Source organism: Mixophyes fleayi, chromosome 9, assembly GCF_038048845.1.
Source record: "Mixophyes fleayi isolate aMixFle1 chromosome 9, aMixFle1.hap1, whole genome shotgun sequence".
NCBI lineage: Eukaryota > Metazoa > Chordata > Amphibia > Anura > Limnodynastidae > Mixophyes > Mixophyes fleayi.
The window spans coordinates 113,528,966-113,546,509 of NC_134410.1; the positions used below are offsets into that span (position 1 = coordinate 113,528,966).

The 17,544-nt window shown below is 43.9% G+C and overlaps 1 protein-coding gene across 2 annotated transcripts in view; it reads right to left on the reverse strand.

The window, feature by feature from the left end:
- CACNA1F (calcium voltage-gated channel subunit alpha1 F) overlaps positions 1-17,544 on the reverse strand; it is a 125,636-nt gene that overhangs the window by 23,473 nt on the left and 84,619 nt on the right. For both annotated transcript variants that reach the window (XM_075184998.1, XM_075184999.1), the window contains one exon: positions 15,178-15,274. In XM_075184998.1, the coding sequence (XP_075041099.1) occupies positions 15,178-15,274 (97 nt within the window). The remainder of the gene's footprint in view (positions 1-15,177; positions 15,275-17,544) is intronic.

Genomic DNA, 17,544 nt, shown 5'->3' on the forward strand with positions numbered 1-17,544 from the left:
ACCCGAACGTTGCGGATCCGAGTCGGATCCGAGACAGATCCGGGTATTGGCGCCAAATTCAAAAGTGAAACTGAGGCTCTGACTCATAATCCCGTTGTCGGATCTCGCGATACTCGGATCCTATAAATTCCCCGCTAGTCGCCGCCATCTTCACTCGGGCATTGATCAGGGTAGAGGGAGGGTGTGTTAGGTGGTCCTCTGTGCTGTTTAGTTCTGTGCTGTTTAGTTCTGTGCTGTTTAGTGCTGTGCTGTTTAGTGCTGTGCTGTGCTGTGCTGTGCTGTGTTCTGCAGTATCAGTCCAGTGGTGCTGTGTGCTGTGCTCTGTCCTTCTGAGGTCAGTGGTGCTGCTGGGTCCTGTGCTGTGTCCTGTTCAGTCCAGTGGTGCTGTGTCCTGTGCTCTGTGCTTCTAAGGGCATAGTTATTTCCCCAATATTCCCCTGTGTTTAAAAAAATAAAAAAAAGTTTTTTTTATAAAATACCAAAAACTACTTTAATATTTTTTAATTACCACAAAATTTTCACAACCAATCCTGCAGTATAAGCCCATTGGTACTGCAATATTACCAAGTTCACACATTCAGCAGTAAAAGTCCAGTGGTACTGCAATATTACAAAGTTTACACATTCTGCAGTATCAGTCCAGTGGTGCTGTGTCCTGTGCTCTGTCCTGCTGAGTTCCGTAGTGCTGCTGGGTCCTGTGCCGTGTCCTGTTCAGTCCAGTGGTGCTGTGTCCTGTGCTCTGTGCTTCTAAGGGCATAGTTATTTCCCCATTATTCCCAAGTTTGTAAAAAATAAAAAAAAAGTAAAAAAAAATAAAAAAATTAAAAAAAAAAAAAATATATAATAATTATAACCAAATTTGCAAAACCAATCCAGCATTATAAGTCCATTGGTACTGCAATATTACCAAGTTCACACATTCAGCAGTAAAAGTCCAGTGGTACTGCAATATTACAAAGTTTACACATTCTGCAGTATCAGTCCAGTGGTGCTGTGTCCTGTGCTCTGTCCTGCTGAGTTCCGTAGTGCTGCTGGGTCCTGTGCCGTGTCCTGTTCAGTCCAGTGGTGCTGTGTCCTGTGCTCTGTGCTTCTAAGGGCATAGTTATTTCCCCATTATTCCCAAGTTTGTAAAAAATAAAAAAAAAGTAAAAAAAAAAAAAAAATTAAAAAAAAAAAAAATATATATAATAATTATAACCAAATTTGCAAAACCAATCCAGCATTATAAGTCCATTGGTACTGCAATATTACCAAGTTCACACATTCAGCAGTAAAAGTCCAGTGGTACTGCAATATTACAAAGTTTACACATTCTGCAGTATCAGTCCAGTGGTGCTGTGTCCTGTGCTCTGTCCTGCTGAGTTCCGTAGTGCTGCTGGGTCCTGTGCCGTGTCCTGTTCAGTCCAGTGGTGCTGTGTCCTGTGCTCTGTGCTTCTAAGGGCATAGTTATTTCCCCATTATTCCCAAGTTTGTAAAAAATAAAAAAAAAGTAAAAAAAAATAAAAAATTTAAAAAAAAAAAAATATATATAATAATTATAACCAAATTTGCAAAACCAATCCAGCATTATAAGTCCATTGGTACTGCAATATTACCAAGTTCACACATTCTGCAGTATCTTGTGCTACATATAATGGAGACCAAAAATTTGGAGGATAAAGTAGGGAAAGATCAAGACCCACTTCCTCCTAATGCTGAAGCTGCTGCCACTAGTCATGACATAGACGATGAAATGCCATCAACGTCGTCTTCCAAGCCCGATGCCCAATCTCGTAGTACCGGGCATGTAAAATCCAAAAAGCCCAAGTTAAGAAAAAGTAGCAAAAAGAGAAACTTAAAATCATCTGAGGAGAAACGTAAAGTTGCCAATATGCCATTTACGACACGGAGTGGCAAGGAACGGCTTAGGCCCTGGCCCGTGTTCATGACTAGTGGTTCAGCTTCACCCACGGATCTTAGCCCTCCTCCTCCTCCCCCCCCCTACAAAAAATTGAAGAGAGTTATGCTGTCAGCAACAAAACAGCAAACAACTCTGCCTTCTAAAGAGAAATTATCACAAATCCCCAAGGCGAGTCCAAGCGTGTTGGTGGTTGTCAAGCCTGACCTTCCCATCACTGTACGGGAAGAGGTGGCTCGGGAGGAGGCTATTGATGATGTAGCTGGCGCTGTGGAGGAACTTGATGATGAGGATGGTGATGTGGTTATTGTAAATGAGGCACCAGGGGGGGAAACAGCTGATGTCCATGGGATGAAAAAGCCCATCGTCATGCCTGGTCAGAAGACCAAAAAATGCACCTCTTCGGTCTGGAGTTATTTTTATCCAAATCCAGACAACCAATGTATGGCAATATGTAGCTTATGTAAAGCTCAAATAAGCAGGGGTAAGGATCTTGCCCACCTAGGAACATCCTCCCTTATACGTCACCTGAATAACCTTCATAGTTCAGTGGTTAGTTCAGGAACTGGGGCTAGGACCCTCATCGGTACAGGGACACCTAAATCCCGTGGTCCAGTTGGATACACACCAGCAACACCCTCCTCGTCAACTTCCTCCACAATCTCCATCAGATTCAGTCCTGCAGCCCAAGTCACCAGCCAGACTGAGTCCTCCTCAATACGGGATTCATCCGAGGAATCCTGCAGCGGTACGCCTACTACTGCCACTGCTGCTGTTGCTGCTGTTAGTCGGTCATCTTCCCAGAGGGGAAGTCGTAAGACCGCTAAGTCTTTCACCAAACAATTGACCGTCCAACAGTCGTTTGCCATGACCACCAAATACGATAGTAGTCACCCTATTGCAAAGCGTATAACTGCGGCTGTAACTGCAATGTTGGTGTTAGACGTGCGCCCGGTGTCCGCCATCAGTGGAGTGGGATTTAGAGGGTTGATGGAGGTATTGTGTCCCCGGTACCAAATCCCCTCGAGATTCCACTTCACTAGGCAGGCGATACCAAAAATGTACAGAGAAGTACGATCAAGTGTCCTCAGTGCTCTTAAAAATGCGGTTGTACCCACTGTCCACTTAACCACGGACATGTGGACAAGTGGTTCTGGGCAAACGAAGGACTATATGACTGTGACAGCCCACTGGGTAGATGCATCCCCTTCCGCAGCAACAGCAACAGCTGCATCAGTAGCAGCATCTACAAAATGGCTGCTCATGCAAAGGCAGGCAACATTGTGCATTACAGGCTTTAATAAGAGGCACAACGCTGCCAACATATTAGAGAAAATGAGGGAAATTATCTCCCAGTGGCTTACCCCACTTAGACTCTCATGGGGATTTGTGGTGTCAGACAATGCCAGTAACATTGTGCGGGCATTAAATATGGGCAATTTCCAGCACGTCCCATGTTTTGCCCACACCATTAATTTGGTGGTGCAGCATTACCTCAAGAGTGACAGGGGTGTGCAGGAGATGCTTGCGGTGGCCCGCAAAATTGCTGGACACTTTCGGCATTCAGCCAGTGCCTACCGCAGACTAGAGGCACATCAGAAAAGCTTGAACCTGCCCTGCCATCACCTCAAACAAGAGGTTGTGACGCGCTGGAACTCCACCCTCTATATGCTGCAGAGGATGGAGGAGCAGCAAAAGGCCATTCAGGCCTACACAGCCACCTACGACATAGGCAAAGGAGTGGGGATGCGCCTGAGTCAAGCGCAGTGGAGACTGATTTCCGTGTTGTGCAAGGTTCTGCAGCCATTTGAACTTGCCACACGAGAAGTCAGTTCCGACACTGCCAGCTTGAGTCAGGTCATTCCCCTGATCAGGCTGTTGCAGAAGCAGCTGGAGAAAGTGAGGGAGGAGCTGGTAAGCCATTGCGATTACAGCAAGCATGTAGCTCTTGTGGATGTAGCCCTTCGTACGCTTTGCCAGGATCCGAGGGTGGTCACTCTTTTAAAGTCAGAGGAATACATTCTGGCCACCGTGCTCGATCCTCGGTTTAAAGCGTATGTTGTGTCTCTGTTTCCGGCGGACACAAATCTACAGCGGTGCAAAGACCTGCTGGTCAGGAGATTGTCCTCTGAAGAGGACCGTGACATGCCAACAGCTCCACCCTCATTTTCTTCCACATCTATGGCTGCGAGGAAAAAGCTCAGTTTTCCCAAAAGAGGCACTGGCGGGGATGCTGATAACATCTGGTCCGGACTGAAGGACCTGCCAACCATTGCAGACATGTCTACTCTCGCTGCATTGGATGCTGTCACAATAGAAAAAATTGTGGATGATTACTTTGCTGACACCATCCAAGTAGACATGTCAGACAGTCCATATTGTTACTGGCAGGAAAAAAAGGCAGTTTGGAAGCCCCTGTACAAACTGGCTCTATTTTACCTGAGTTGTCCCCCCTCCAGTGTGTACTCGGAAAGAGTTTTTAGTGCAGCGGGGAACCTGGTCAGTGAGCGGCGAAGGAGGTTGCTTCCTCACAACGTTGAAAAAATGATGTTTATAAAAATGAATAATCAATTCCTCAATGAAGTACAGCACTGCCCTCCAGATACTACAGAGGGACCTGTGGTTGTGGAGTCCAGCGGGGACGAATTGATAATGTGTGATGAGGAGGAAGTAGACACTGTAGGGGGAGAGGAATCAGAGGTTGAGGATGAGGACGACATCTTGCCTCAGTAGAGCCTGTTTAGTCTGTACAGGGAGAGATGAATAGCTTTTTTGGTGTGGGGGCCCAAACAAACCAATCATTTCAGTCAAAGTTGTTTGGTAGGCCCTGTCGCTGAAATGATTGGTTTGTTAAAGTGTGCATGTCCTATTTCAACAGCAGACCTCTCAACTGCAGCTCATCCCTCCTCTGCGGGGATAATGTCTCCTGTGCTCTGACACGTCACTCTGTGTACTCTCAGCCTCAGGATCTGACACTACAGCTACCATGCCTCTTGTAGCAGCCCTCACTCCAGGGCCTCTTCCATGTGCAGTGTCCCCCTCTCTCTTGGGTTCACTATAGTGGCATGGAGTTCTCCCCCTCATCCAGGGCACACATTCCTTGCCCTGGCTCAGTCACCACGCTCAGACTTCCAGGCAATGCTGGGGGAGCCTGGGAGCTTCCACCCCAGGTCCCCAGCTACAACTCTCCTCTCCTGTGTCTTCTCTCTCTTTCTGACACTTGAAAGATCGTGCCTTTAAATGAAAAAGTCAGTCTTGATTGCACGACTATGTGCAAGTGCAACAGGGACATTTTTTTGGGTTTACAAAGTCAAACAGTAACACTACGACCCTGTCTGTCTGGGGTCTGTCAATGACGAATTGTCTGGAGCATGTTTTGAGGAGGTATTGTGGCCCCGGTATCAAATTGGGTACCGGGGCCACCCCACTATGCAGTCCAGATACTTGTTTGGTGGAATTCCGACACGTGGAGGGTTTTTTAATTATATTGTGGCCTCGGTACCAAATTGTGTACCGGGGCCACCACACTACGCAGTCAAGATACTTGTTTGGTGGAATTCAGACCAGTTGAGGGTTTTATTATTATATTGTGTGGACCACTCTATCTATACCACACTACAACTCTATACCACTCTATTTCCTACTTTAATTCTATTTAATTCTATTTCCTACTTTAATTCTATTACTAATTAATTACCATAAAGAGGAACCAAAAAAACCAATTTTACCAAAAGTATAATATGACTTAGACTTACAAACACTACACTTGAAAGATCGTGCCTTTAAATGAAAAAGTCAGTCTTGATTGCACGACTATGTGCAAGTGCAACAGGGACATTTTTTTGGGTTTACAAAGTCAAACAGTAACACTACGACCCTGTCTGTCTGGGGTCTGTCAATGACGAATTGTCTGGAGCATGTTTTGAGGAGGTATTGTGGCCCCGGTATCAAATTGGGTACCGGGGCCACCCCACTATGCAGTCCAGATACTTGTTTGGTGGAATTCCGACACGTGGAGGGTTTTTTAATTATATTGTGGCCTCGGTACCAAATTGTGTACCGGGGCCACCACACTACGCAGTCAAGATACTTGTTTGGTGGAATTCAGACCAGTTGAGGGTTTTATTATTATATTGTGTGGACCACTCTATCTATACCACACTACAACTCTATACCACTCTATTTCCTACTTTAATTCTATTTAATTCTATTTCCTACTTTAATTCTATTACTAATTAATTACCATAAAGAGGAACCAAAAAAACCAATTTTACCAAAAGTATAATATGACTTAGACTTACAAACACTACACTTGAAAGATCGTGCCTTTAAATGAAAAAGTCAGTCTTGATTGCACGACTATGTGCAAGTGCAACAGGGACATTTTTTTGGGTTTACAAAGTCAAACAATAACACTACGACCCTGTCTGTCTGGGGTCTGTCAATGACGAATTGTCTGGAGCATGTTTTGAGGAGGTATTGTGGCCCCGGTATCAAATTGGGTACCGGGGCCACCCCACTATGCAGTCCAGATACTTGTTTGGTGGAATTCCGACACGTGGAGGGTTTTTTAATTATATTGTGGCCTCGGTACCAAATTGTGTACCGGGGCCACCACACTACGCAGTCAAGATACTTGTTTGGTGGAATTCAGACCAGTTGAGGGTTTTATTATTATATTGTGTGGACCACTCTATCTATACCACACTACAACTCTATACCACTCTATTTCCTACTTTAATTCTATTTAATTCTATTTCCTACTTTAATTCTATTACTAATTAATTAACATAAAGAGGAACCAAAAAAACCAATTTTACCAAAAGTATAATATGACTTAGACTTACAAACACTACACTTGAAAGATCGTGCCTTTAAATGAAAAAGTAAGTCTTCATTGCACGACTATGTGCAACAGGGACAGTTTTTTTCTTTACAAAGTCAACTAATAACACTTGGACCCTGTCTGTCTTTAACATACTTAATGGGATCTCAATGACGAATTGTCTGTAGCATGTTTGGAGGAGGTATTGTGGCCCCGGTATCAAGTTGGGTACCGGGGCCACCCCACTACGCAGTCCAGATACTTGTTTGGTGGAATTCTGACACGTGGAGGGTGTATTTATTTTATTGTGGCCCCGGTATCAAGTTGGGTACCGGGGCCACCCCACTACGCAGTCCAGATACTTGTTTGGTGGAATTCTGACACGTGGAGGGTGTATTTATTTTATTGTGGCCCCGGTATCAAGTTGGGTACCGGGGCCACCCCACTACGCAGTCCAGATACTTGTTTGGTGGAATTCTGACACGTGGAGGGTGTATTTATTTTATTGTGGCCCCGGTATCAAGTTGGGTACCGGGGCCACCCCACTACGCAGTCCAGATACTTGTTTGGTGGAATTCTGACACGTGGAGGGTGTATTTATTTTATTGTGGCCCCGGTACCAAATTGTGTACCGGGGCCACCACACTACGCAGTCAAGATAGATAGATGCGTATCATAGATAAAGTACATTCAGTGGTGTGGGGCAAATTGAAAAATATTCAAAATGCACTGACATTATCAAAAACAAGAGGTTGTCACATGCTAAAACTCCAACATGTATATGATGGAGAGGATGGAGGAGCAGCCGTATGTGTAGTGTAATGCAGACCTGTTGAAGGTTTTTTATATATTTTATTGTGGTGCCCAGTGCCCACTCCTCTACGCAGTCCAGGTACATTTATTGGTGCGAATCAAACAAGTTGATGGTTTTCTTATTATATATATTGTGGTGACCCACTCCTCTACGCAGTCCAGGTACATTTATTGGTGCGAATCAAACAAGTTGATGGTTTTCTTATTATATATATTGTGGTGACCCACTCCTCTACGCAGTCCAGGTACATTTATTGGTGCGATTCATAAAAGTTCAGGGTTTTTAAGATATTGTGGTGACCCACTCCTCTACGCAGTCCAGGTACATTTATTGGTGCGATTCATAAAAGTTCAGGGTTTTTAATATATTGTGGTGACCCACTCCTCTACGCAGTCCAGGTACATTTATTGGTGCGAATCAAACAAGTTGATGGTTTTCTTATTATATATATTGTGGTGACCCACTCCTCTACGCAGTCCAGGTACATTTATTGGTGCGATTCATAAAAGTTCAGGGTTTTTAAGATATTGTGGTGACCCACTCCTCTACGCAGTCCAGGTACATTTATTGGTGCGAATCAAACAAGTTGATGGTTTTCTTATTATATATATTGTGGTGACCCACTCCTCTACGCAGTCCAGGTACATTTATTGGTGCGATTCATAAAAGTTCAGGGTTTTTAATATATTGTGGTGACCCACTCCTCTACGCAGTCCAGGTACATTTATTGGTGCGAATCAAACCAGTTGATGGTTTTCTTATTATATATATTGTGGTGACCCACTCCTCTACGCAGTCCAGGTACATTTATTGGTGCGATTCATAAAAGTTCAGGGTTTTTAATATATTGTGGTGACCCACTCCTCTACGCAGTCCAGGTACATTTATTGGTGCGAATCAAACAAGTTGATGGTTTTCTTATTATATATATTGTGGTGACCCACTCCTCTACGCAGTCCAGGTACATTTATTGGTGCGATTCATAAAAGTTCAGGGTTTTTAAGATATTGTGGTGACCCACTCCTCTACGCAGTCCAGGTACATTTATTGGTGCGAATCAAACAAGTTGATGGTTTTCTTATTATATATATTGTGGTGACCCACTCCTCTACGCAGTCCAGGTACATTTATTGGTGCGATTCATAAAAGTTCAGGGTTTTTAATATATTGTGGTGACCCACTCCTCTACGCAGTCCAGGTACATTTATTGGTGCGAATCAAACCAGTTGATGGTTTTCTTATTATATATATTGTGGTGACCCACTCCTCTACGCAGTCCAGGTACATTTATTGGTGCGATTCATAAAAGTTCAGGGTTTTTAATATATTGTGGTGACCCACTCCTCTACGCAGTCCAGGTACAATTATTGGTGCGAATCATAAAAGTTCAGGGTTTTTAATATATATTGTGGTGACCCACTCCTCTACGCAGTCCAGAAAGATACCTTGTTGCAACGTTTTGGACTAATAACTATATTGTGAGGTGTTCAGAATACACTGTAAATTAGTGGAAATGCTTGTTATTGAATGTTATTGAGGTTAATAATAGCCTAGGAGTGAAAATAAGCCCAAAAACTTGATTTTTAAACTTTTTATGTTTTTTTCAAAAAAAATCCGAATCCAATACCTTAAATCCGAACCGAGACCTTTCGTCAAGTGTTTTGCGAGACAAATCCGAACCTCAAAAATAACGAAAATCCGGATCCAAAACACAAAACACGAGACCTCAAAAGTCGCCGGTGCACATCCCTAATTATAATAAGATAATATGCCATTGGTCGTGTTAAACTCACTGCTGCCCTCTGGTGGATAAATAAGCAAAAACTAAAGGTTTATTTTCCGAAATCTAGCTTTGTGCTCGCTGGTGACTTCAGCCGATACTTATCCAGGGGGTTTATCAAGACAGACTGGGCTCTCACATCCCCCTATTCACTACATTAGGAAGCCTGGTGGCCGTTCATATTTTACTTACTGGACCTATGCTGCAGTTCTTTGGATAGCAGTTCATGCATATACTGGCTGACCACATTTTGGCTGGATTCCTGTCAGGTTTGGTGAGATTCGGTTGGGTCCAATGAGGCGCCAATACTCCGGTTCCATGGCGTTACTTTTCATTCCAAATCAACATCTGAATGGAATCTGTGGGCCTATATATGATGTGACCCGTGGCATATTAGGCCATCAAAGTCACAGTTTGGGCATCCTTACAGCTGTAGAGGGGGGTGACCTCTCCAAAATGTGTCAGGTGAGGTAATCAATAGGGGGAGCTAGAAAGTAGACAGAAGTGACCATCCAGTAGAGAGAACGGGTCCTAACTAGAGATGTTCACTGACCCCCGTGTTTTGGTTTTGGTTTTGGATCCGGATTAACTTCGGGTTTTGGTTTTGGCAAAACCGCCCTTGCGTGTTTTGGTTTTGGATCCCTTTTTTTTCTCTAAAATCACATAATTTGGCTCTTTTTTTTGTTCCTACATTATTATTAACCTCAATAACATTAATTTCCACTCATTTCCAGTAAATTTTTGTCAAGTGACAAGAACACTGCTACCTCTCCTGTTTCTGTATGAGCAATGGCACTGGAGAATGGAAAGTGACAAGAACACTGCTACCCCTGTTTCTGTGTGAGCAATGGCACTGAGCAATGTCGCTGGAAAATGGAGAGTGACAATAACACTGCTACCCCTCCTGTTTCTGTATGAGCAATGGCACTGAGCAATGTCACTGGAGACTGTAGAGTGTCAAAAACACTGATACCCCTGTTTCTGTGTGAGCAATGGCACTGAGCAATGTCACTGGAGACTGGAGAGTGACAAGAACACTGATACCCCTGTTTCTCTGTGAGCAATGGCACTGAGCAATGTCGCTGGAGAATGGAGAGTGACAAGAACACTGATACCCCTGTTTCTGTGTGAGCAATGGCACTGAGCAATGTCGCTGGAGAATGGAGAGTGACAAGAACACTGATACCCCTGTTTCTGTCTGACCAATGGCACTGAGCAATGTCGCTGGAGAATGGAGAGTGACAAGAACACTGATACCCCTGTTTCTGTGTGAGCAATGGTACTGAACAATGGCACTGGAGACTGGAGAGTAATAGGAACACTGATACCTCTGTTTCTGTGTGAGCAATGGCGCTGGATCTCCTGGGGAGGGAGGTACTTATGGAATCCAAAACCCGCGAGATCCGACAACGCAACAATGACGTTTTGCCTCGATTCAGATCCGAGGATGCGCAAAAGTACAGAGCCGGCTCCCCAGCCTACTCTGATCCCTTAAGTTCGGGTGGGTTTTCTGAAAACCGAGCCCGAGCATCTCTAGTGCTAACGACAGTGACTGCCGTTGAGCGTCTCAATAATAATAAAAATTTATAAGAACGCGTGTAAGCATACACAATAACATTGCCATGACATGCACATCACGCTCCACAAAAGGATGTTTGTAAATCTATTATTTTATTTAGCCTAGACAGGACCATTCATTGTTTGTACAGACCAAACTGTAACATTTCAATACATTTAAAGGAATATTTTATCTGTTGGATTTCCTGTTGTGTCCTTGGGACATTTCTATTTTGTTGTTCTTAGGAGTTATCAGGTATCATATTCTCTGGGACTTGTTATATTAAAAGGATTTATTTTTATCTATGCAAGACTTTGTTCTCCTATTTTGCAATGCAAGTTTAGCTATATATTGACTGCTTTCCACTTTTTTATGGAGTTATTTATATTAATTAATCTTTTGATGCGCACAAAGAGTTAGATGAACAGCTCTACATTTGTTAGAGAATACTCTTCAATATAGGATTTGATTGGTTATATTGAACGTAGCCCAGGGTTTCCAAAACCCAGTCCTCAGGGCTCCCTAACAGTGCAGGTTTTCTGGATCACATGTGACATAATTAGGACCACCTGTGGATCTGTTACAATGTGTCAGTCAGTAATGAATACACCTGTGCTCCAGCAAGGAGATATGGAAAACCTGCACTGTTAGGGAGCCCTGAGGACTGGGTTTGGGAAACCCAGTTATTGGCTACGTCGTAGCCAATAACTTACTGAAAGAGAGTTTCAGTCCCTATATACAGTATGTTCCTATATAGGTCATTGGTAAGACCACACCTAGAATACACTGTTCTGGAGGCCGTATCTCCACAAGGATATGCATAAATAAGAGATTGTGTAAAGAAGGCTTATCAGAGTGGTGCACGGTCTACATCCAAAAACCTACTCCTACCTCCCAACATTTAAAATCCTGAAAGCAGGACAAAATAAGCTCCGACCCTAATTTAACCAAACCCCACCCACAAACGAGCCAATGTGGGTAAACCCCACCCACTGTTCTGTTAAGCCCCACCCCTTTGTGGTCCTTGAATCGGAATGTCCTGTCAAAATCGTATAGCTTGGACCAGAGAAGAGAGAGGTGATATGATAGAAGCATTCAGTATATAAAATTCTACAGGGGAAGAGAAGTATTACAACAAGAGGACATGCACTAAACTTTACCCTTACTGAAAGGGTAGTAGATAGGTGGAATAACCTTCCCACAGAGGAGGTAGATGCTAAATAGGGGAAATATAAACATGCCTGGGATAGATGGCTAAGGATCAAATAGGGTGTGAGGTTTTTAGAATAAAAATGGGCAGACTAGATGGGCCGTGCAGTTATTATGTGCTGTCAAACTGTACGATATATGTTCTCCTTTATTTTTTTCATTTCTGATATGTTTATTAACACAGCATGTGTGATCTGTTCCTTTGACAGAGATTCTGCCAGAGAAAGTCTTATATAATCAAATTTCCCTGCACAGAACATTGAGTTTTGTACTTTCCTCTTTGAGGAAGTGACTGTATAGAAACACAGAAACATGGAATTCGGCGGCAGATAAGAACCGCTTGGCCCATTTAGTCTGCCCATTCTTTAACCTATGGTAACCTCAAAACCTACTTGATCCTTAGTTCTTTGTAAGGATATCCTTATGTCTATCACAAGCATGTTTAAATTGCTCTACTGTATTAGCCTCTACCACCTCTGATGGGAGGCTGTTCCTCTTATCCACTACCCTTTCTGTGAGGTAATTTTTCCTCAGACTTCCCTCCAGTTTCACGGTGGTAGTCAGTTTAACGATACCGACAGCGACTACAACAACATGGCAATTCCAAAGACTACTACCCCGACCTGAAAAAAAACCCCACTTACCATGACACAGAGGAAGTGATGTGACGACCCGATGTGTTTCCGACTGAGGAAAATTACCTCACATCAAAACGTGACTCCTCTTAAAGCGCTGATGGACGGACCCGGCTGCCATTCATCCAATGTAAGAATTATTTTAGGGGTTAGGAGTTAGGGTTAGGGTTAGGAGTTAAGGTTAGGGTTAGGAGTTATGGTTAGGTCCTAACCCTAATCCTAACCCGTAAAATAATGACTGGCAGACGGGTCCGTCCATCAGCGCTTTAAGAGTTGTCGCGTTTTGACGTGATGTCATTTTCCTCAGTCGGAAAAACATCAGGTCGTCACATCATTTCATCTGTGTCATGGTAAGTCGTTTTTTTTTCATTGCAGGTTGGGGTAGTAGTCTTCGGAATTGTCATGTTGTTGTAGTAGTTGTCAGGGAAGTCAGTATCGTTAAATGGTACTTACACCCCCCCAGTGTCAGTGCATGTCCTTGTGTTCTAATACTTCTCTTCTTTTGAAGAATGTTTCCCTCCTGCACCTTGTTATAACCCTTGATATATCTGAAAGTTTCTATCATGTCCCCCCTTTCCCTTCTCTGCTCCAAACTACACATATTAAGATGTTTTAGTCTATCCGGGTATGTTTTGTGCTGTAGGCCATGCACTATTTTAGTTGCCCTTCTTTGTACAGTCTCTAGATGAACAACTAAAATTGTGCATGGCCTACAGCACAGACACACCTTGCTAGACCACTGTCGGAAACTAAAGGCCCAGTTGGGAATGTATATGCAAGAAAAGGCAAATATATCACTTCATAGTCTATTATCTCTTTCGGACCCCTCCTTCATTAACTCCAACATCTACATTTTTCTAAATACTGCTTGTTCCATCCTCATTCCTGTCATCTGGGCCGTCTTCATTATATGTGTCTCATTTTACATTATTTTTTTTTCCTGCTATAAATGTGTTTTCCCCATATAAAGGCCATCTGATTGGATAAAAGACATCCTGGTGTACAGTCTTTCGTCCAATTATTGTCATCTCTGATGTGTAAAAGTCTGGTCATTCTACAAAGGTTCTGTGGCCAGCCACTAAATTGAGAAAGCCCCCCCATCTCCAATGTGTTCCTCTGCTCCTTTCCTCCTCTCTTCTCTGCTGACTTCATCACACTTGGGGCGCACACCACATGACATGCGACCCATCCCATATGTGCAACGAGCAAGAGAAGAGGACAGAAGGCTCTGCATCTACAGCACAGGACGGCAGAAGATAAGTGTGGGGAGAGGGGGGCTAATCATTCAATGTGGGGCTGGGTTTGGGGAGAAGGAGAGGAATTTATTGAATGTGAATGCTAATTATTTAATGCCAGGGCTGATAAGGGAGGGGAATAGGTTTATTAACTAAATGCGAACACTATTAAATTAATGTTTGGGCTGGTTTCAGGGTGGGAGACCTAATTATTAAATGTGGGTGCTGTTGATTTAACATTGGTGCTGGTTATGGGGTCCTAGACACTAAATGCTAGGTTTTTCATATTTCATGTACCTATCCTTTTTTCAAAGAGGGCCCCAACATTCCAGGATTCAGACAAGCAGCAACTGAGCTTAAGACACCGCAGAAACAGCTGCAAGACCAGGTTAGAACATGAGAGTCTACCAACTGTCCTTATTCTGGTGGGGCAGTCCAGATTTTGGGTGACTGTTCCTCTCAGTCAGGACTTTGTCCCAAATCAGGGTGCGGGGCCCAGGCTGTGCACTCTGTATATATACTACATTTATTTATATATTACACAGTGGTGCTAACCATGTCCTCTGGGGGCTGACCAGACCCCCTCTAGTGGCTTGTCACACCTAGCTGGCAGCTGGCCACACCCACTCTGGTGGGCCTTTCATACCCCAATCCAACACTGCCCAGCTTTTTCCATAAGAAGGAGCTAAATGTTGCAATCTGCAGTCAACGACATGCTCATGTATCTCCTTACCCATATAAACAGCTAATTACACAAAAATAAATACATGGCATCACAAAACAGTATTTACACAGTGTGCCTGCAGTTTTGAAGCTTCTTAAACCCTTATGGCCTTATTTAGAGTTAAACATAAGTCCAATTCTGATTTGTTTTATAGTGCATGCACAGTAAAACAGAGTGGAATTTAGAGTTCTGTGTAACTGTACTTGCCATCCCCTACACCTGGAGAAGGCATATCAGTGATGTGCAAGTGCTGCTGATTCACAGTAAGGGTGTGTGCTTCATTTATACTAAGGTTTAATCATAGCCCATGGGGAGGAGTTTCAGAGCAGTTTTCTCATGCTGGATTAATTTAAGAAAGAAGAAAAGAAGATTCAATAGGACACAGGTGTACAATAAACATGATAAAGAGGGAAGTGGGGAGTGTATATTGCTTTTAAAAAAATTCAACTGTGCCAGTGTCTTTATTTACTAATAAAATCATTGATTTGCTGTATCTTTACCTTACATGCCACACGGTGTGGACATAGTTTTCCAAATCCCAGGGGAGGTTGGATACGGCGCAATAAGGTCACCACATCCAAATGTTTAATACGGCCCCTGGAAAAAAAGACAAAGACCCATTTACTTCTTAAAGGATGAGAAAATTGTTGTGTTTTGGTGGAGCAATGCTTGTGAAGAGAGCCAGAGCAGAGGTGGAAGAGACTGAAAAGTGGTGGTAGAAAACAGGTGAAGGCTTGTCAGAGAGCAGATGAAGTGGTGGAAGAGAGCGGGTGGTGGAAACGAGCAGGTGAAGTGATGGAAGAGAGCACATGATGTATGGAAAATAATTGATGAAAGAGAGCTGGAGAAAGTGGTAGAATACTGCAGGTAAAGTGATGCAAGAGAGCAGGTAAGTGATGGAAGGGAGCAGGTGAAGTCATGGAAGAGAGAACGTGAAGTCATGGAAGAGAGCAGGTGAAGTATGGAATATGCTTGTTGAAAGATAGCAGGTGTAGTGATGGAAGAGAGCTGGTGAATTGTTGCAAAGAGCTGGTGAAGTAGTGAAAGATTGCAGTGGAGCCCTGTAAGAGAGCAGGAGAAGTATGGAAGATAATTGCTGAAAGAGAGCTGGTGAAGTGGTGGAAGGGAGCAGGTGAAGTCATGGAAGAGAGAATGTGAAGTCATGGAAGAGAGCAGGTGAAGTATGGAATATGCTTGTTGAAAGATAGCAGGTGTAGTGATGGAAGAGAGCTGGTGAATTGTTGCAAAGAGCTGGTGAAGTAGTGAAAGATTGCAGTGGAGCCCTGTAAGAGAGCAGGAGAAGTGGTGAAAGAGTAGGTGAAGTGGTGGATGAGAGTGGGTGAAGCGGTGGAAGAGAGTGGGTGAAGCGGTGGAAAAGAGTGAGTGAAGTGGTGAAAAAGAGGGCAGAAGTGGTGAAAGAGAGTAGGTGAAGTGGTGAAAGAGAGTGGGTGAAGCGGTGGAAGAGAGCAGGTGAAGCGGTGGAAGAGAGTGGGTGAAGTGGTGGAAGAGAGCAGGTGAAGCGGTGGAAGAGAGTAGGTGAAGCGGTGGAAGAGAGCTGGTGATGCTGTGGAAGAGAGCTGGTGATACGGTGGAAGAGAGCTGGTGATGCGGTGGAAGAGAGCTGGTGATGCGGTGGAAGAGAGCTGGTGATGCGGTGGAAGAGAGCAGAAGTAGTGAAAGAGAGCAGAAGTGGTGAAAGAGAGTAGGTGAAGCTGTGAAAGAGAGCAGGTGCATTACTGAAACTATTCTACTATTATTGTACTAATTTGTATATTCACTTCTACCCTTTTACCAGCTCTCTTAAACCACTTTATAAGCTTTATCTACCGGTTCATCTTCACCTACTCAATTCTACCAATTCATAATCTCTCTACTATAGCCGTTTCCAGAACTTTATCAATAATTCATCAGTTCACCAGCTATATCCCACTACTGCACCATTTCATTACCTCTCTGGCATCACTTCACTTCCTCTCTTCCACTAGCTCCTTCTCGCCCCTTCACCAGCAGTATTCCACTTCACATGTTCTCTTTCATCACTTCACCTGCTCTCTTCAACTTCACCTGCTCCCTTTCACTACTCCACCTGCTCTTTTTCACTTCACCAACTCTCTTTCATCACTACACCTGCTCTCTTCTATCACTACACCTGCTCTCTTCTATCACTACACCTGCTCTCTTCCATCACTACACCTGCTCTCTTCCATCACTACACCTGCTCTCTTCCATCACTACACCTGCTCTCTTCTATCACTACACCTGCTCTCTTCTATCACTACACCTGCTCTCTTCTATCACTACACCTGCTCTCTTCCATCACTTCACCTGCTCTCTTCCATCACTACACCTGCTCTCTTCCATCACTACACCTGCTCTCTTCCATCACTACACCTGCTCTCTTCCATCACTACACCTGCTCTCTTCCATCACTACACCTGCTCTCTTCCATCACTACACCTGCTATCTTCCATCACTACACCTGCTATCTTCCATCACTACACCTGCTCTCTTCCATCACTTCACCTGCTCCCTTCTATCACTACACCTGCTCTCTTCCATCACTACACCTGCTCCCTTCTATCACTACACCTGCTCTCTTCCATCACTACACCTGCTCTCTTCCATCACTACACCTGCTCTCTTCCATCACTACACCTGCTCCCTTCCATCACTACACCTGCTCTCTTCCATCACTACACCTGCTCTCTTCCATCACTACACCTGCTCTCTTCCATCACTACACCTGCTCTCTTCCATCACTTCACCTGCTCCCTTCTATCACTACACCTGCTCTCTTCCATCACTACACCTGCTCTCTTCCATCACTACACCTGCTCTCTTCCATCACTACACCTGCTCTCTTCCAT